The sequence below is a fragment of the Salminus brasiliensis genome, chromosome 16 (assembly GCF_030463535.1).
Source record: "Salminus brasiliensis chromosome 16, fSalBra1.hap2, whole genome shotgun sequence".
In the NCBI taxonomy this organism is placed as follows: domain Eukaryota; kingdom Metazoa; phylum Chordata; class Actinopteri; order Characiformes; family Bryconidae; genus Salminus; species Salminus brasiliensis.
In genome coordinates, this window is record NC_132893.1 from 17,716,735 (window position 1) to 17,737,445 (window position 20,711).

The 20,711-nt window shown below is 41.8% G+C and overlaps 1 protein-coding gene across 4 annotated transcripts in view; it reads right to left on the reverse strand.

Moving 5' to 3' along the window:
* Positions 1-986: 986 nt before the first annotated feature.
* Positions 987-20,711, reverse strand: part of phldb2a (pleckstrin homology-like domain, family B, member 2a) — a 36,690-nt gene continuing 16,965 nt past the window's right edge. Inside the window, exons 5-19 of one of the 4 annotated variants that reach the window (XM_072658849.1) lie at positions 20,394-20,711; positions 16,803-16,937; positions 15,427-15,564; positions 14,209-14,337; positions 12,227-12,382; positions 10,830-10,940; positions 10,659-10,748; positions 10,166-10,315; positions 9,671-9,770; positions 9,364-9,556; positions 7,592-7,685; positions 6,606-6,752; positions 5,803-6,022; positions 4,375-4,460; positions 987-4,225 (exon numbers count right to left, since the gene is read on the reverse strand). In XM_072658849.1, coding sequence (XP_072514950.1) covers positions 4,085-4,225; positions 4,375-4,460; positions 5,803-6,022; positions 6,606-6,752; positions 7,592-7,685; positions 9,364-9,556; positions 9,671-9,770; positions 10,166-10,315; positions 10,659-10,748; positions 10,830-10,940; positions 12,227-12,382; positions 14,209-14,337; positions 15,427-15,564; positions 16,803-16,937; positions 20,394-20,711 — 2,208 coding nt within the window. In that variant the 3' untranslated portion in view covers positions 987-4,084. Of the gene's footprint in view, positions 4,226-4,374; positions 4,461-5,802; positions 6,023-6,605; positions 6,789-7,591; positions 7,686-9,363; positions 9,557-9,670; positions 9,771-10,165; positions 10,316-10,658; positions 10,749-10,829; positions 10,941-12,226; positions 12,383-14,208; positions 14,338-15,426; positions 15,565-16,802; positions 16,938-20,393 lie in introns of all 4 variants that reach the window. The other 3 variants (XM_072658848.1, XM_072658851.1, XM_072658850.1) reach the window with 3 other exon arrangements.

The window sequence follows — 20,711 nt, forward strand, 5'->3', positions numbered from 1 at the left end:
ATATGTGAACGCTAAGCTGGCATACAACTGGTGCATCACCACTGCACAATCCTGCCCATTCCAACCTAGTTAGACAGACTGTATTTGCATGAACAGTTTTCAGGCTCTAAAACAGGTCAGGGGGTCAAAATAAATGAGTCAGGAGCCCAATGTTAATGTGTGTATGTGTGTGTCTGTGTGTCTGTATATGTGTATGCCCCCCAGCGTAAAGATGCACTCTATTATCAGCATGTTTCTCTAATTATCCATGCCCCACTAAAAAAAAAAAAAAAAAAAAAAAAAAAAAAAAAATCTCCATGGCAACCACACAAGGTCAGCCAATAGGAGTCTGGGAAAGAAGAGGGGCGTGGCCCGAATGTAGAGTGTACTAAAAGATATTCTCATATTACCTACAGAAAGCACATAGAGTTAGCTGGACATTAATAACATTATTCTAATAATGAATAATCTTCTGGATATTTTTACTGGAGATTTCCACGTGACGCAGGAGATCAAGGCATCGTTAGTGTGTGTGACAGATGGAGACAGTGGTAATTGTGTTTCTAATGAATTAATTGGGTCACAGTTTCACATGAGAGGCTGCTGCTGGGTTTGAGAGGCAGCATGTAAACGGCTGACTAGCTATGTGTTAACCAAACCTGACAACTACACTCTACCCCTCACACCGGCATGAGCCATGCAGCAGAGGCAGCCACATGTGTCAACACACACCCACTACTCACACTGTACAACAAACACAGCCTAGTCCTGTTTTCATTATGTAATGTAATGTAATCAAAAGATTACATTACATTACATAATGCCGGATGGTTTACAGACAAAAAAAAAATCTTTACTTCACATAGTGGGTTATTCTCCCACACAACTGAGGCCCCTCCAAGTCCCGGGACCCCACTTGATCAAAATGAAATGAACTGGTTGGTTCCTAGTGGAATCATTAAAAAGTAAACATGAATAATGTAATTGATTAAAAATACATCTTTAATATCATTTTCTAGCATAAGGTGACACATTTTCATTACTATAATACAGTAAGATCAATATAGTATTATGCAAGTTTATCTCTTGACAGCAATACCCTCATATCCACTGAGGTTTTATAGTAGTATTATTTGGCCCACATATATTTATATATTTTGTTGTTAAAGTTTGCTAGGGATGCATTAAAGTTTAGGCATTTACCAGTTAACCCATTCACAAGTATGTTCTGGCTATCTGTAATGGTCCACCCAGAGTGAGTTTCTTTTCTGTGACATTTTAGGGATGCACTGTATGTTGTGGGAAGACTAATTAGTAGAGTTAAAGCTGATCGTTGCATCACTTTCGAAGCTGAATGTTCAGATCGCACAAGTGGGACTGTACTTGTAAAAGGGTTAAAAGCAGAGGAGGGCAATTACGTTCCGGATTCCTGCACAGTTCTGTGCTTTTCCTGCTAAAGCACACCTGATTTGGCTCACCTGTTAATTGCCAGGTTTTTAGGTCTGTTAGAGCTGTGCTGTGCTGGACTCGGGGCCCCCGTTGCCCACCTCGGGTTAAGAGTATTCTAATTTAAACGGTTAAAAATTGTTACAATTATTGGTAATAAAAATAGCAGCAACAGTTGTAGTGCCCCATATCATGTTAAAAGCCTTTTTTTAATATTCTAAGTGAAAGAAAGTGAACAAATCCTCTACAGGAACAGGAAGTTACAAAACAGTAATTACGCTATGGCTATGTGCAGAAATGTGTTGTCTATAGAGGACGAGAACTTACTCGTCTTACTCTCTTAGATACTTAGATACTCTCTTAGAGAATCAAAAAAGACATGTGATTTGATCAAGGGTTCCCAAAATTGGGGATCAGTAATCAGAATTAGGGTAAAAATGCCAAAAGAACCTTAAAATTCAAAATACATTTCGTGAACACTGTTTGTCTGCATGAGGATTATGACACTGCCATCAGATGAATAGGACTTTATTATAGGATTATATTCCAACAGGGCAGAAACTGCCCAGCAATAAAAAATACTTTAACATCATTTCAAAAATAATGAGACGTTTAATAAAGGTATACAAAAACTGATTACAAAAATGCTGTAATACACATTCAATAATTAAAGACCCATATGCTGGCCTCTTCTGTAATACCTTTGTCAGAGTAGAGGCATATCAGTGAATCAGAACTCGATAAGGCAGGCCCTATGGCAACAGCCAAGGACCATAAAATCCTGTTCACTTTTCGACATTATTTAGGTGCTCACAAGTGTTCAAAGCACAGAGTCGATATGCTCCGTAATACTGTCCAGTCCACTGTACAGGCAGCCTCCTTCACTTTAATCCCTCCACCACTGCTTTAGCACCACTTATTCCATTACTACCAAACTACATTCTGTACCACTGGCTTACCTGTCCAATTAGAATTAACCTGCTGTTTTAAATGTGCTTCATAAAAACACTCAGTCGAACAGCTCCGTGATTAAAGCCGACACTGGACTGTCAGTAATCCAAGACACTTCAGTTGCCATTGACAACAAGTGCCCGACTCCATCTGGTCCATGCTGCTGTCAAACGCCAGTGCTGTGATAATGCATCTTTGCCAAGACACCGCAGGCAGGCACATCTCCTTAGCCCTGATCATAAACTTTGTTTATAGCTTAAAGTGATGTCATGTCAGAGCCCATATTGTTCATATTTTCTTTCTAATAATAACTTCTGAGAATGACATCAGGGCAGTCGTTTGCAAAAATGATCAAAACACATAAAAAAAAACACATCTTACACGCTTGCCAAATACATATATAAAAATGTTGCATTTTAATAACTGTGATTTAAGGTCAAATATGGTTTTCCACTGTGTCTAAGATAAATTAAACACAAGCTTATGTAATAGAAGGGACACTTTAGTTCAAACCATTGTGCAAATAGCCCTTGAGTGCAGCCCTCTGCTGGCGATAGTAAAATATTACAATTTCACCAATAGCAGAAAAGGGTTGTGCTATGATATTGGAAAAAGATCTGAACTCCCTTATTTGTTTGCTTGTACATGACCAGGATGATTGAAGATACCATAGATTTGCATAACCCTGATTTGCAGACACAAGGCAACCCAGTTAATGTAATCTTGAGTATGCCAACGGCTCCTGCCTACATTCATATTGTACAGATACACGAATAAATGTCTTTGGCGTTTCATATTTGGTCTGGTCTTGTGTTCCTGAGAAACACGAAGGCACAGGAGGAATGAGTCCCAGCCAGGACAAGCCTTAGCGAAACCACTCTGAACCCTCTGACAACGGTCCTTGTCCTGAAATGATGGTGTCTCTGCTTCCACAAAGCCTAACTTAGTTCAGGAGCTTATTGCTAAGACTTTCAAGATGCTAAAAGAAGATTGTACAACACGCTTCTGCAGGCTGTTTGTTCAGGTCACTCCATAGCCATAGCTGCTTGCTCACACACACACACATCGGAAGATGAAGGTACTTTCAAAAGAATAATACAAGAGGAGTTAAAAAATAGAATAGTAAAAATAGCAAGAGGTTATGTTGCTCCTGATGTGTAAAATGCTGAGGATTTCACTGACTACAGTATTTCAGTCTCTAAGTTTCTAAGGGTTTCTGTGGTACCTGGCCATAACTGATCAGCACTTTCCTTTACCTTTAGCTTTTACCATCATCAAGGCATGCATTTCTGAGGTATACCCAGTTTACGGCCACTCACAACCCACTAACTGCCCATTAAAAGAAGCAAAGTAGGGCAAAAGCACCATAATCCGTGTCACGAAGAATGATCCATCTGGAGTTTCATCCTGAAACTGAAGAAAATGGGTCAGGGTATGCAGGTTCAGGGAAAGATTCAGGTCTGGAGATTTATGACAATACGTCTTTTCCAGTAGCAGGAACACTACAGTATTCCAGTACCTCTCAATGTCTGCCGTGCTTCCAACGTCAGCTTGTACATATGCATGTTATATGCTATAATTAGAAAAATGGCTTCCTCAAAGTACAAGTATAAAAGGCTTTCTGTCCAGTACCGGGAAGCATGCCCTTTCTATGGGCTAAACCGAATGGAGATGGATCATTGCGGATGCTGCTGATGGTTAGTGCTGTTCACACCAGAAAGTGTGTGTAACCCTCTGCTCCCGTGACGATCACATCCATCCAGATCCGCATGGCCTCCGGGGAAGGAGCCACCATGTAATACACCCGATCATGTGTCTTCACGCTGAATGTCAGCGAGGGGTTCGGGCTCTGAGCGCGTGTATTCGAGAAAGAGAGATCGAGAGGGAGAGAGAAAGCAAAAAGATCCGGAGTGAGTGGGTATCACGCTTTTAACACTGGCATTCGAAGAAGGCTGTATGAATAACGGCTATATTTTGTTGTACAGGTGTGAAGCTCACCTTATGTGCATTCTTCAGGTGATCATAATACACCTCCTCTATGGCTTGGAAGTAGATGACACCTTTCATTTTTGCTTCATGTTTATCTACAGGGAAGGAAGGAAGATCAGGCCACAATTATTGAGCAGCAGAGTTATCATCTTAACCAGAAGACCTGCTGATACAGAAATGAATTATACATATAAGCAATGGTGGAAGCAGCTGGAGGCATGGCCTTGTATAATACCCATAGAAAGGTTCTCTAATGCACAGATGTTGTGAGTGCGCCACTGCAGTGTTCTCCATTTTTCATTAGAGGGCAAAGCTCGATGCTGCCGCCCAGTGGTTGAGAGTGGTCTCCGACCTGCCTGATATAATGGTTACTTAACTGTGATTGGTTTAGAGCACTTTCCCAGGTGCTGGAACCAGGGCGCAGAAATGGAACTAAAAAGATGGCTTTGCCCCGAGCTGATCCAATATTCTGTTCCCACCCCAACATAACATCCCCTCCAACTCAGAAGTCCATGCCTTTTAGGAAATTGTTTTCCAGGTATTTCTTTTTATTCTGTAAATTCTATATGTGATAACTCTTGCTTACAGGATGAGTCACAGCTGCAGACACTGTTTTGCACGTCCTGACTACAGTATAACAAGCACACACTGCTCAGCCAAAAGCCAACATTACACACTGCAAGAAAAATGTGTGGTCATACCGCCTGGCTTAACAACACATACAGATGCATGCTTTAAAAGGGCATCGGCAGCTTACAATACACAATGTCTGCTTTTACAACTTTTGTAAAGGCATGGACTTCTTGAGGGGATGTTCTGTTGGGGTGGGAACAGAATATTGGATCTGCTCGGGGCAAAGCCTGATTCTGCGCCCTGGTTCCCGCAGCTAACAATACACAATGTCAGCTGTATGAGACAATGCTAGATTATACAGGCCTCAGTGTACTTTTCTATGATTTCAATAATATTTCCAGCACATCTGAATCTGACTCTTTTTTCATTTTTCAGGTGTTTCCATGATTAGCTAGCCAGGGTGTAATTTTTAAAGGATGTATTAGATGCCTGGAAACCCTGAAATCTGTCTAGTCTATTCTTACTTGTACATAATGAGGTTTTATGTTGAGAACATTTACATTTTTTCTGATTTCTTCTTCTGTTGAAAACAATATTGTGTAAGTATATGTATATATAATGAAATCCTGCAAGACGCAATGCTGAGCCAAACACAGTGTTTGGAGTTTGGAGGTAAGACATACGAAGCTGTGGTCTGAGCAGAGAAAACAGCAACACCAAAGTTACTCAACGCTCAATGCTGGGAAACGGCAGCGTGTGACACCCTGATTTAACATACAGCAGTGTGCTACCGTAACTTCTCCCTCCAACTGTCAGGATTAAACAGTCAGGATGAACACGGCGAAAGAGGAGACGTGTCCTAACCTGCGTAATACGCCAGGGTCCTACGGTTACGGTCAAAGACAAACCAGCGCTTCTTCCAGGTTTTGATTTTGCCTCCCATTTTAACTAGAAACCCTCGGCAGGTCTTGTCGGTGATGGCCAGGTGATAGCAGGTGTCAGGGTGATGACCTGCTGCTTCTATGTGACCCCGTAGGTCAAAGTCATCCTTCCTCACTGGGAGATAACGGGTCAGCGGACGGGTCTGATGGGTCAAAAGTCAGATAACAGCTATTGCTTATTCATTTAAGGGTCTGGAAAGTAGACAAATCATTAGCAACAGTAGGAATGCACTTACTTACATAAGTCTGGCATATACATTTATTAGCACTCAGAATTTCAGAATTTCACTTCAGAAATTAAAAGTAAACTAAACTGTTCAGATGTTCAGAATATGGTAAAAAAAAAAAATCGACTAATATAATTATAAATAATAATCGTTGACTAAATTAGTGTCCGTACCTGCCACAGGCTTTGATCATTTTTGAAATATGAAGCATTCTAGATTTTTAATAAATATTGTATTACACATTCTTGTTAAATTTCTTTTTTTTTTTTTTTTTTTTTTTTGGAATTTTCACATCATTGCAGCTTTATTTTATAATTCCTGACATGTCTAAGTTGAAAAGGACTAGCATAACATTGCTGTTGCACACAAACCTTGCATCTCCAAAATGGCAAAAACAAAAAAAAAAGGTCAGTTTTTTGGAATTCCTATTTTTTGGAATCCCCGTTCGTTGTTGTGACCTTTTATTGAAGTCATACCCTTCATCCTCTGGTATTCTCACCTGATTTCTCTGCTTCTCCCGGAGCTTCACCTCCCTCTCGATGAGTTTCTGTCGTATGTGAGTCTCCTCCTGCAGTCTCCTCTCCAGCTCCTCTCTCCTCCTCCTCTCCTCCTCCAGGGCCTGCCTGCGCTGCTCCATCTCCCTCTCCTGCAGCAAGCCCAACATAGAGGGGCAGTATGAGGTCTAACACACACACGCAAAAGCCAGTTTATACATATATGTACACAAACACCATTTGGATGAATACATTTTTTATTTTATTTTTTTTCAATTATAAGAAAAGTGGAAATGCAGAACTGAGGAGAGCATCCTTCAATGATAAAATAAATGGCAAACAAATACAGATTATTTATTTATTAGATCCACTTGTATAAGGAGGAGAAAAAGCACAGGAAAATGACTATAACACACATGCAGGACCTCGTAGACCACCAAAACTGCCCTATCAGATAAACAGCTGTGTGCTGTTGTTCTCCAGCCCAGAGTCCAGACCACAACATTATTTCATGTGTTTGGGGTGACTTGCATGGTGAGAAGCAGTAAATACTCTAACTCCCAGGACTGAACTTTGAGGGAGAAAACCCTCTCTGCAGAAAACCTGAAAGCGAGGGAGGACTCACAAAATGCTGAAACACCTGTTATTATATTTAATTGATGAGGCTTATGTGTAAATTTCTGTTTAGCATATCATGTGTGCAGCGTTTTTCAGCCGACACTAAATAAGAAATAACTTAAATAAGAAATTAAACAAACAAAGGCTGCTCTCTGGCTTTTGCACAGACTTGCACAGTTAAATTCACCTCTTGCAACCCCATGAAATAGTGTCAGAACAAGAATATTCAAGTAATAATTAATAACACATTATATTATGATACATTAACATTTAATATATTGTGTTCTTTTATAATTACCCTGATAATCACATGTGATAAACAGTACTGCTGTGAGACAGAGGACAGGGAAAGAAAGGGGCAGGAGTGTGTTACCCTGTGCTCCAGCAGCCTGTTCTTCTCTGCCTGTGCTTCTCTCAGCAGACGCTCCATCTCCTCGATCTTAGCCACATTAGTCGTACTGGCACTGCTGTGACACACAAACACACACACACATGCATATATCAGGTCTACAGGTCTATGGATGCATCCAGCTAGAATCAGAGAGTTTTACTGCCAGCGCTGGCAGTGCTTCCCATGCTCTCTCTACCCATAGACTCTCCATAAATGGGCAGGCCTGACTGGAATGCAGTTAAACTTGCAGGGAAGCAGACAGGAGCTTGTATATTTAAGTTACTCCCAGTTAAATGGGGTCTTGTGTCTATGTAGCGTCTTTAAATGGAATCATAATGGTCCTCTAACCAAGCGAGGGCACACAATTCAACCCACAAGTCCAGCCACTCTCTCAAATAAAGACCACGCCAATCCCTACACACCTGTAGGCTAGCAAGAGAACAGCACTTATATGGCAGCTTTTAAAGCTCCGTCTCGCCTCACAGGCACACAGCAATGTACAGCTGGCTTAGATATAACAGTAAGTGCACTGGCCACACTTTCTGTGTCCATAAAACTGGGAACTGGAAACTGGGAATGAGGCGGCTGGCTGACAAAAAGCAGAGAGAAACAACTCCACTGGACATCAAATCATATCCACACCAGCTCAACACCACATTAGCGCTCTGCAATTCACATTAAAGGAACAATTTGATAAAAATCTAATATACGTGATTTATCACTGACCCCAGATGCAGTCAATCAGCCAGGACTACTGTTAGCTAACTACCGCGCTTCTTTAGTTTAGAGCAGAAGATGCTAGGCTAATGTTGCTAACAAACACTGAACTCAGACTGTCACCATATTCATCTCTGTAAATACCTGTCCAAAAACGTCCCTCAACTGTCTAAATATTTGCAAGTTTTTTTCTGGAAGTGATGCAAAATACAATCAGTTCAATAAAACTGGATCTACATCAAAGTCAATATGACTGGTACAAGAGTCTGTTAAAACATTTATTTGTTAACGCTGAGAGAAAGATCGATATTCTAATAAAAAAATACATTCAATAATATTTACATTTAATAATAACATGCATTAGTACTGTTTCTAAGCATTTCTTATTTTTAATGACTTGCTGCACTAATACAGATTTCAGATCATGTGTACGGTCATATGTGTGTCTATGGAGCATTCTACACTTTAGTGCTTTCCCTGCTCCCAATACACCTGATTCAAGTTATCAGCCCATTAACAAGCTCTTTTTCCGAGTAGCAGGTGGTGTGTTGTTAAACAAGGAGGGCAGAGTGCCTCCAGGACCAGGGTTGAGGATCACTGGTTTAGGCTACTGAGGCTGTCCTGTTTAGCAGCGCAGCCAATATTTCATGTTCACACTCCAGCTGCAAGTTCACCATACGTGTGTCACTGGCTGCATTTGACCAGCAAATGCAACCAGCCTCATGAATATTGGACAGGTGTGGGAGTCAGATTGGGCAGATGTTGGGGTCGAATTGGACAGGTACAGGTACCAGTCAGGAGGAAAGAATGAGGCACTGACTGTGCACTGAATTAAAAGGATTTAGAAATACAATCACATACAACTGAATGAGTTCAAGTACCTTATAAATACAAAGAATCCAGAATCTAGTGACCTACTACAAGTATGGTGTATTAAAAAAGTTACTGAGGTGAATGTAACCCAGTAAATGGAGTGTAAACATAGCTACTACTACCACTCTCTGTTCATTGCAAGAATTCAGAAAGTCTCATTTCACCTGGAGATGTTGTCTGGAGAGCAGGCAGAAATGCTGGTCTCCAGACTGTCTGAACTCTCCACACTCATGGTATCGAAGTTGGCCCCATTGTCTAGGAAGTGGAAGGGGTCCAGGAAGACGTTGGACTCTGAAACCGTCCTACTGGTCATGTCGGTCAGTCTCTGCCTCTCATCGTTCAGAAACAGCTGGCCAGCTAAAAGAAGCCGAGGAAGAGAATAAAGAAAGACAGAAAGAGAGAGAGAGGGCGTGAGGATCGGAGAGAGAGGAGTGTGGTAAGTCTCTGAATGAGAAGCGAAGCATGTCTCACCCTTGAGCAGGCGGCGAGTGTCCAGGTCTCTGGTGGTGAGAGAGAGAGCACGGGGCAGGACACTGCCGCAGCTCGAGCTCTGAGACAGAGGCATATGAGGCTGCAGGATGGACAAAACAGAAAGGGTTGTCAGACTTTCTTACGGAAATCCAGGCCCTAATGAGCAAGCTAAGGGTAATAGTAGTGAGTTTCCTTTCACAGTTTCCTTTTACACGCTGAAAAACAAGGAAAGGAAACAACAGAAAATGCAGGCTACGAAATCAGCGGCTTCATCAAATGGTCACATTACATGCTTGCTAATTGTGTATACTTAACCTTTATTGTTGACAGCACTCAGTTGGCTGCATATGGTGGCCTCCCTAACAGTGATGCCAGCCAGAGCAGATAGTGTCCCAAACTGCAGACACCTATACTAAACATTACGTAAAAAATGTCTAGTGTACCCACCAAACCCCTATATGGGGATAAGGCACCGTACAAAAAACGTGGTCTGACCTTGGGGGACAGGCTGCGGCCCAGAGTAGAACTGCTAAACGTTCCAGAACTCTGCCTCTCCCTCTTACGGGGAACGCTGCTGTCACTCAGGAGAGCCCCGCCCTCCTTGCTGCCGTTGCTCCGCCTTCTCTCTTCCATGGAGCGGAAATGCTGCGATGAGCAAAAGCATGAGTTATCGATACCTTATGGTTTCAGCTCAGTTAATGTTTCACAATCCCATTCCTATCCTAGAGTCTTATTCTATTGCCAGTACTTCTCTACAAGGACTAGACAAACTGTGTGTGTGTGTGCATTTGCACATCTGCGTCTGTGTCAGCAATAGGTGCTACTTAACATGTGGCAGCTCTCTCTACTGAAATGAATGGGACGTGGCAAGGCAAAGTGGCAAGTAGACACATACCACAAGGTTTGGATCTGACAGTGAGGATGTATTTTATATATATTTGTGGGGGAGGAACAATGCATTAGTGGTGGCTCTCTAGATGACCCTCACCTCCTTCATCGTAACAGGGTTCAGAGGGAAGGCCTGGCCACCAGTCAGCTCTGCATACTTTCTCTCCAAAGTGGAAAGGTTCTCCCGCTCCTGTGGAGGCATGAGGATTAAAAGTGTGGGAATTGTTTATGTACACACATGTACACACACGCGCTCACACACAGCACTCACTCTCTGCAGCATGAGGTGCAGATTGCTCTTCTCTTTTAGGAAGTTCTCCTTCTCCCGCTGAGCCTGCTGCGTGATCTGGGTGGACTGTTTCTTCAGGGTCAGCAGCCTCTCCTGTAATAGAGACGCTTTTTGTGGGTAAACAGAAAAATATTATGATAAAGTTAACATCATTTCGTGTTTCCTGTCAATGAAATGTAATTTCCTGGTGGACCTAAATAATATAAAGTACATATATAAATAACCCCCCTTTTTTCTCACTTTTACCCCACCCCCACACGCTCCCATTTTCTCTTACTGTCACACACACACACCCCTACACAAATACCCTTCAGGCTGCGAGATGGCCACTACTAGTGTTCTTACACTTTCATCTGTTTCAAAAAACAATCATGAGATACCTGACTGACCGACATAACAGCATTTAAAGAAGCGTTCATTAATTGTGAGTTAACATGGGAAGAGCTTGCTTTTTAAAACAGGGATATAAATTTTTTTCGGGTAAAGTGGACAAAGTTGGCCACAGGATCAGCATCGTTGCAGGTATGTAAATCTGTATAATGTGCTAAACTGTTTGAGTGACAGACTTTAAATAACAAAGTTGAGTAGATAAGTCCTTATGACTTAGAAAGCCTTCTCTTTTAGAGAGCTACATTATATGGACAAAAGTATTGAGACACCTGCACGTTCACGGTTTCTTCCAAAATCAAGGGTATTAAAAAAAGAGTAGCTCCTGCTTTTGTTGGAGATACTGTCTCTACTGTCCAGAGAAGGCTTTCTACCAGATTTTGGAGGAGCATTGCTGGGAGGGTTTCATTGCATTTAGTGAAAAAAGCTTTAGTGAGGTCAGGATGTTAGATGTTCATCACTGCACCTCATCCCCAACTCCCCAACTCATCACTCCCCATTTATTGCCCCTCTAGCCCATGCCTGGCATTAGACAGAGTCCTATTTTATTAGCAATCCTCCTCTACAGAGATTAGACAAGCTGTGTGTGTGTGTCTGCATTTGCATGGAATATCGATGTAGCTGAATGCTCTCATTAAAAGCGGTATTAACATATATTTGGTCATACTGGTCAGCTGGAACTACCGATTTTAACTAATTTACGAATTTACTGCTAAACTCATGGAACTTATTACACAGAAAAACCAACCAGTGAATGCCCAAATTAGGTTTATAAGAAGCCATCAAGAAGTTAGCTGTCATAGTGGGCAAAACAACAGGGGCGAAATGCGAGCATCCTCACGCCCCTCAGACACAGGAGTTTGATGCCCACTCTTGCCAAACACCATGGCTATACCAAGAAGAATCTGTAGTGGAAATGAAGGAAGTGAACTGTGCACTTCGAACACCTTGTGGCTGATCAACTACATTAGTGGTCGGGGGAGATTGTTTACCTTGCGAGTGACTATGTTCCGCTGGTACTCGGCGATCTCTCTGAGCAGCTGCTGGAGCTGCGTCTCTTTCTCTTCATCCTGACGGCTCTCCTTCTCCAGCTGCTGAAACTCCAAATCCTCAAAGTGCTTCGTCTGTGCCTCCAACATCTCCGTGTCCTGAGACCACACACACACACACGTCAAACTGTGGAATGTTTATCATCACACTAACGTCATGCAACAGCGCAGTGCAACAGCTAGTAATAACTCTTTTTTTAACTGTTTTTATAGTCACTTCTAATTCTCACCCATCTTCTATGACTAGGAGGATTAGGCTAGCATGTGTCTCTGCCGAGCCACATAAAGCCTGCCACAGCCTCTTCTTCGAGCTGACAGGAGCTAAAATCAAGTGAAGGGGGAGAGGGAGGCCAATTGTGCTGTCTTGAACTCCTGGCCATGGAAACGTGTAGCAGTGGTGGCTCGGCGGTTAGAGCGCCGAGCTGTCGATAACAGGGTTGTGGGTTCGATTCCCGGGCTTGGCAAGCTACCACTGCCCCTAGTTCACTACTGTGTGTTCACTACCACAGATGGGTTAAATGCGGAGGGCACATTTCTCTGTACAGTGACAAATACGTGCGCCTTTAGGGATCAAACTTCTCCTGATGACTGGCCCAACGACAACCCCTGTGTTATGATATTTTTTAAGCCTATGTGATTCATATGTGTGAGTATATTTAGACCACAAAGTGTGAGATGCTACTCTCTTTGTTGTTTGTTGCTTTCAAATATTGGCCAGTTTGGCTTTAAAGCAGCATTATGTGATAATTGGTTTTCTTGCTGGGCTCCCCCTACAGTCAGGAGGTGTAATTTGAGCTTTGAGCCACCCCTGAAGGACATGTTTTACATACAGAACCGTCACTGAAAGTGAAAGAAGTATGTGGACAGTTGTGGAACAGTAATATTACAGGATTACAAGATTTTACACAAACATGATTGTCCTGGTCGCTTCTCCAGAGTTATATAGTGCAGTTGGCAGTGTAGCAATGAACCCAGAGTAGCAATGATAGAGAAGCTATTCTCCCTATTACAGGTCGGTGGACCAGCAAAATGGTTTTGAAACTGCTATTTTAAGGTAAAATGCTTCATACCGTTGCTTTAAAGAAACTGACATTGCCGTAAGAATTCGTAATTAGTGCAGCTTTAGGCTTAATGATTTATTACTAAAAATCGCCTGTTGAAACAAAACAGCATGGTCAAGTTGGTAAGTTGGTTGAGCTGGTTGACAAGTTTTATGGTTTAGCTGGTCTACAAGCATGATCAACCTGACCTGGCTAGGCAACCAGTATGACCAAGCATGACCATGCTTGTGAACTAGCATTACCACTTTCGTTGACCAGCATGACCAGTGAGTTCACACTGGTCAACCAGCATGACCAGCATGACCACATTGGTCAACCAGCATGACCAGTATGATCACACTGGTCAACCAGCATGATCAAACATGACCAAAATCAAATACGACTATGCTGGTCAAGATAGGGTATGCCAGCATAAGGTGTGTTTTCAACTTAATGACCAGCTTTTCAACCACCTTGACCAGCATAGACCAGCTTAGACCATCTGAAACCAGGTACCAGTAAGCTGGTCCTGAGATTTGAGAATTTTCAACAGGGTTAGTTTTGTTGTTTCTTTCCTCATCCTTCTGATCCAGCATTTTCTACAGCCCTAATATTGATATTGGGGATCAAATCAGTGTCATGGCTACTGCAGTTAATACAATCATTTATCAATGACAGAATACACACACACAGACAAAACCGCTGACACGCACAGGCTACAGCATTTCAGAAGAGCTGCCTACCAAAGTGAAAAGAGGAAAGAGGAGCTGGAGCCTCGGAGTGAGACGGGGATGAGTTTAGGAAGCTGAAACAGCGCAGGGGGAGACATAGAGGCAGTAGGTGCAGGAAGAAAGAGTGATAGAAGCCTGCAGGTGGCTGACTGACCCTGGAGAGCTGACTCTGTAGCTGTTCCTTCAGTGCTTCCGGACAAGAGTCCAGCTGGCTCTTCTGCTCTGAGATCAGCTCTGCTAGCTTCTCTACTTTAACCCTCTCAGCCTCCAGCAGGGCTTTGTCCTACAGAGCATCAGGGGCACGTGCATAGACACGCACAAGACACACACGACACACACACGCACAGACAAGGAGAAGGGATAGAGAGAAAGGGCAAGGCTGGGTTAGAGCACTGGAAAAGGAGAAATGGAAAAAAGGAATAGGTGTAAATGTAGAAGGTAAATGTAGGATTACCTCATATGAGAAACGCTCAGATCACTGATATATATATATATATATATAATATCATGTCAGTATGTATAATAGGGGATACACTCATGGGTTGATAAAATTGGCTGATTTTAATGACTATTAAAAAACATGAAAAACGTATCATGACCATAAAAATACACAGATCTGAATTAAATTATAGGAGGTAATTAACAACAACAACAGAAAATAATTTTGGTTAGCTTCACCCCCAGAGTTACAATGGCTGTGACCAAAATGGATCCCTACTCCCTCATTAGTTTTGTTAAACTGGGTTGTACACTGCATACAGGGCCTAGATGGGACCCATGTGAAATAAGGGTAGACTGTAACAATGGGGCCCATTTGGGAAGTCCAACTGGGTCCCAGTAAAAACGTCTCTACAAACCCTTAGAGCTCAAGTTCCTCCCATATGTGTCCAACAGGAGCATGCTGGCATTTTGGTCCACACTGAGCTTGTGTAGTAAGCTATGCTGTACCCTGGAATTCCGAGTGCATTGTAGGTCAATTGTAGTACCTATGAAATCAAGCTCAAATTCCACTGTACAATTTGGACACTTTGGACAAAAATAGCAGAAAAACCCAAAAACTAAACAAATAGGAATCCATTTCAGTCATAGTGTATGTTTCTATGTTTCTGCTGTTTGTTTTAGCTGACATATCAATCAGACATATCAGATCAGTCTAAAACTACTAGGGCATAAATCTAAATTATGAAATGAAATTGTCCAATATTATTGGTTTACCAGATTTCTTAAAATTGTTATCAGCCTCAAAGGTTTCATACCATCTCTCTATGTGTCTATACACATACACAACCATAGCTTACATAGTACAAATACACTTAATGGTTCCATTATGCCAAACCCCTTTAGCATATTCAGCAGCAGCAGCAGGATCTACCTGAGTCTTGTCGGTGTTCGTGGATTTCTCCATTTTGGCCATTTTCTCATTGAGTTGCTCCACTGTCTCCTTATCTGTCTGCAGCAGAGCTAGCTCTGCATCCTGCTCCCCCTCCAACAGAGCTCTCTCCACCTCCAGCTACAGAGAGACACAAAAAAGGACACAACTTTATGTTAAGAGTCCTTAACATGTCATAAATGCAACTGATCCTTAACCACTTAGGGTGTTCACACTTGCAGTCCTGTTCCGTTGATCTGGACCAAAGCAGAAAATGATGCACTGTTGCTTTATGTCATGCCTTTGGTGGCAGTAATGGCAATGAACCACACTGTCCTGAACCACACTGTATTCTGGTCCAACCAACTTCATGGGTTGTCTGTCTTGTGATATTCTGAAGTAATAAGCCACGAAAGCCTTGCTTTCCAATGATGACAAGCAGTATATAACACTTTGCCTTCAGTGGGTTACTGCTTTTTTTTAAAATGCCACAACATTATGTGCAATGTAGTTGATATGTGTATATGGCCTGTGAGGAGACGGCCTGTGAGGAGACGACCTGTGAATCCTGTGTTTAGTCCGTTTAGACATCTTTGGACATCCATGTATAAATTTAGACCAGCTATTGTCTTTACCAGTACACCAAAGTGTACCAACAGGGTAGGTGTGTTCAATAAAAAACACGGTCTGACTAATTAAGTGGTCGGTAAATGTACAGTCATGTGAAAAAAATATCTTTTAAAATATTCTGAAATATATTTAAACATATGGACATTTGATCTTCATTTAAACAATACTGAGAGACGGAGGTAATCTCCTATGAACTTCAGTCGCTTTCTGATGGTGTACCTATCGTACACCATCTGTTGTAGGGGCGACTTGTAGATCCTGTGAGGGCATTGTAGGGTAGTTGGAGACTACTTTACGCATGTTGTGGTTCGCTCCTGGGCTGAACTTGCTACCACGGCCTGTCCTGTTCATGTTGCCAACTGTTAAATTGTCCCTTCCCAGACTCATATGCATTTACACAACCTTCTTTCTAAAGGCCCTAGAGAGCTTTTTGGATCTGGTCATGATGATTCCAATCACTTCAACAATTAAGAGCAAACCAGACTAAATGTATGAGGTTTAAATAAGACAGGCTCCTCCAAAATCCTCTATAACCATGTTCTGATCATCTGCAGCTGATTTTAGCCATTTTAAGTAGTAATGAATGTATGTGTGTGGGGGTGTGTGTCTTGTGTCCTAACTTTTAATTACATTCAACAATATTTAAATATGTTACAAATCCGAAGGTTCTCATGGGGTGAGAACCCACATGTGGGTTTTTTCCCACATGACTGTACATGCTAACAGTGTGCACGCTTTAAAAAACACACCTCTCTGACAGACTCATCCATCTGCGTGTCTAAATCCTTGATCTTCTGCTCCAACTCTTCGATGTTGTTGAGCACTTGAATCCTCTCCTCTTCTATACGGGTCACTTCTTGCCTCATCTGCACTTCCTCCGCCCCCTGGACACATCACAGTCACATATTCAGGACATCGGGCAGGGAAGGGTTTCATTTATTTGCGCACTGCCGTTCATAACAGTCCCTGTTACAAAGAAGCTTTAGAGAAATCCAGGTCAGGAAGCCCATTGAGCCTGAGGAAGCACAACTCAAGCTCACCCTCTTCTGCGTCCACCAGATACAAATAGTGCAGGTTTAGAAATGACAGAGAAACAAGAAAAGAAGCCAGTTTCCAACCAGGTGGACAATAACTATATTCAATTAGACAACAGACAACAAACAGACAAGGGTGGAAAACTACTTAACACTCCTTATTCAAACCTTCAGTTAACAGTCAGGTTCAGTGGATGTATTTGAGCAGTGAAATCACCAACCTCTATTCTTCACCTCTGCATCAGTGTATATATATATATATATATATATATATATATATATATATATATATATATATATATATATATATAGTTGCATCTTTTAAAATGTAATTAATGAATTAATTTGAGTCTAAGACAAGCCTAGAGTTACCAACCCCATGCAAAGCATTGGCAAGAGGCATATAGTGACCCTCTGTAGAGGGCTGTAGAGCAGTAGAACTGCGTTTTCTGGAGTGACTGAGCTCTATCCAGTGCCTCTGGGATGAGTTAGAGCGGCGTTTGTGATCCAGACCCGAGCATCCAACATCAGTACTTGATTCTGACTAACACTCCAACATCTAGTGTAAAGCCTTTCCAAGTTTCAGGACATTCAGTGTAAGGCCTATTAAAAATCACATGACGTTTGCTATATAGTTCCAACTTGGGCTGTGTATTAGCAAGAATCTGGTGATACCATATGTACCATCTCCATACAGGGGTTACGAGTCAACATACCATAAGCCATGTCAGATACCATAAGCAAGACGATATGTTGGGATTTTATTAAAACGAATTTCAGGAAAACTGTCATGGTATAAAAACACACCATCATATCCACAAAATCTGAGTAAAAGAAAAGTTTACTGTTTATCCAATCAGAAAAAAAGGTATCTGAAGGGTTTAAACATAACACTAATTCAAATGAATTTTTTTTGTATGTCGCTTTTTACGATTGCTGTTGTCACAAAGCAGCTTTACAGGAATCAATAGGAAGACAAGAGATCAACAAATTCTAAAAACCTACGACCCCCAAACCAAAGGCAACAGTGGCAAGGAAAAACTCCCTCATAGCTGGAGGAAGGAACCTTGGAGGAACCAAGACTCACAGAGGGGAATGAACCACTGTCTGCCTTCAATCTTTACAACTAAACTATTAATTAAAAATCAATTCTGCCTGAGAATCAATACAGTACTTAAAAGCATAATATCACAATCCTACGATAGACTGATATTTTCTTACACACCGAGTTTCAGCAGAATGGTGGAAAACATTCAAACATGCCCATGTCATATTTGGTCATTTGGTCATTTCGGGAGGAAAGGCTGCATTTCATGGGAAAAGAGCATGCTGTGTGCTCTGGGAACAAGTCAAAATGCATCAGGCAGGATGGAAAGGTGAGCTTGTGACTTGACTTTCAAACACCTGCATATTTCATCTGGGCCATATCCCCGTCTCAGCTCTCACTGATAGATTAAACACACACACACACACACACACACACACACACACACACACATTCACAAACGCTTTTACAAAGACTGACACAAGGCCCCCCGAGTAGACTGAGCCTTCAGTTTTACAGCACTTCTGCTCTTTAGTGACAGCTCACTGGCAGAATTGGAGGCCACATGGTTTCCAGTGAGAAGGAATGTAGGAGACTAACAGATGGAGTGATTACAGTAGAGGCTCTGTCTCAGCCACTGATATTAGCATCAATCTCAAATTCCAATGACTTTTACTATAAATACCTGCCAGTGGGACAGAAGAGCACTTAGCACAAACGCAGAGCTTTTTGTTGTTCCCAATCTAATTCCATAGCACTGCTGTGCAATGGGGGTAAATCTTAATTGTAATCTAATTAGCATTTAAGAACTACTATTATCTATTTATTTAACTATATATAACTATTAACTATTGAATCTAGTATAATATCTACAACCCCCTCGTATATGTATATAAAAAATATATGTATAAATATAAAGAGACCATTTTCTTAAATTTGCTTCTCTACATGTATGCCTGCCATTTTCTTCCAGGCATTTCATCACATAAAGCTGAGTTACCTGAATTTGCAGACTATGAATGGCATAAAGTCACCCGACAGCAACGTGAAAGCCTAGTGTGGAGAGCCTGCCAAGACATGAAAGCTGTGATTGGCAGTCAAGCTTTTTTCACCATAGTGATTTCTGAATGCTCTCAAAGTTCAAATATTAGTCCTGTGTTGTTTAAATCTGAATAATAACTTTTTCGCATTGTAATTGCAGTGGTCATTTCTGCAAATAACTGCTTTAAATAGCAATATTTTTATTTGGAAATGTTGTCCATGGTTTATGAAATACAAAGCAAATGATAATTTCCCTAAACACACTGCCTATAAATAGTAATATATATATATATATATATATATATATATATATATATATATATATATATATATATATATATATATATATGGCATGTTATATAACAGAAAGGAGAAAACACAGATGAGGAGACAGGAATTTTTTTCTCTTTCCATCCCTTCCATCTTTTTCCATCTGTCTCACAGTCACTTTTCTGTCTCCATCTCTCTCTCTCTCTCTCTATCCCTCTCCCTGTCTCTCTCTCACACACACACAGACATTCCACTGGGAATATAGCCATTTCCTGCTCCTCTGTTCTTCTCTTTGAACCATCAAGTTATTACACTTTTCCAATGGAAAATAGCTTATTATACAAATGCTCTCTTTCTAACTTCAGCTTCAGCTTAGCATGGCATGATGTTTAAGCAAACTCCAAATTCTGCATTTATTGTCTGGATGTGGAACAAATCTTTTAGTCACTCTGAAGCAAACTCAAACTCACTTCATATTTTTGACTGAGTCTGGGGTCTAAGCACAACATATCAGCAGTGAGCTTGTTAGGAATCCCGACGCGGAATACTCGTAATCTGCCACAAGCTTCACCTCCACGTGGGATGCATACTACTGCTCAAACTACCTTACAGACGCAGGTAGGGTCGGGTAACAGGTAGGCAGATTATCACTGCCCAGTATCATTATTTTTTCCTCCAGTCTTGGATACACGGAGTGCTTTATTAATACCATGACTTGTTAGATCATTGACTTCTGGTGGAATCTAGTGAAATGTGCTGGATTTCTTAATATAATCTTGGCTCCTCAAGGTTTCTTCCTCCAGCTTTGAGGGAGTTTGCCACTGCCACTGTCGCCCTTTGGCCTGCTCAGGCCTGTTCTATTTGTTTAATGCCTATTCGTCCTATTTCTTGTCAAAGGTGCTGCACAAAGAAATTTGACTTGATGTCACACCTTGCCACGCACTGCTCACCTTGCTCTGGAAGTGTGAAGATGTGGAGTGTGTGGAACTGCGGAGGCTGTTGGTAGGGGACTGAGACCTGGCCTCTCTGTGGCTGCTCAGTCTGTGCTGTCTCTGGGGTGGGGTCTCTCCCCTGCTCTTCATGCTCACGCCGTTCTCCGGAGCCGAGCTGAGCGAGTCCGAAAACACTGACTCGTCGTCCGACACCTGCAGCTTCTCCAGCTCCCGGTTGATCTTCTGCAGGTCAGAGACGGCCGAGACGCCAGAGCCGCTTTCCACCTGACCCAGATCGGAGCACAGGCTCAGGATGGTCTCCAAACGCTGGCGCTC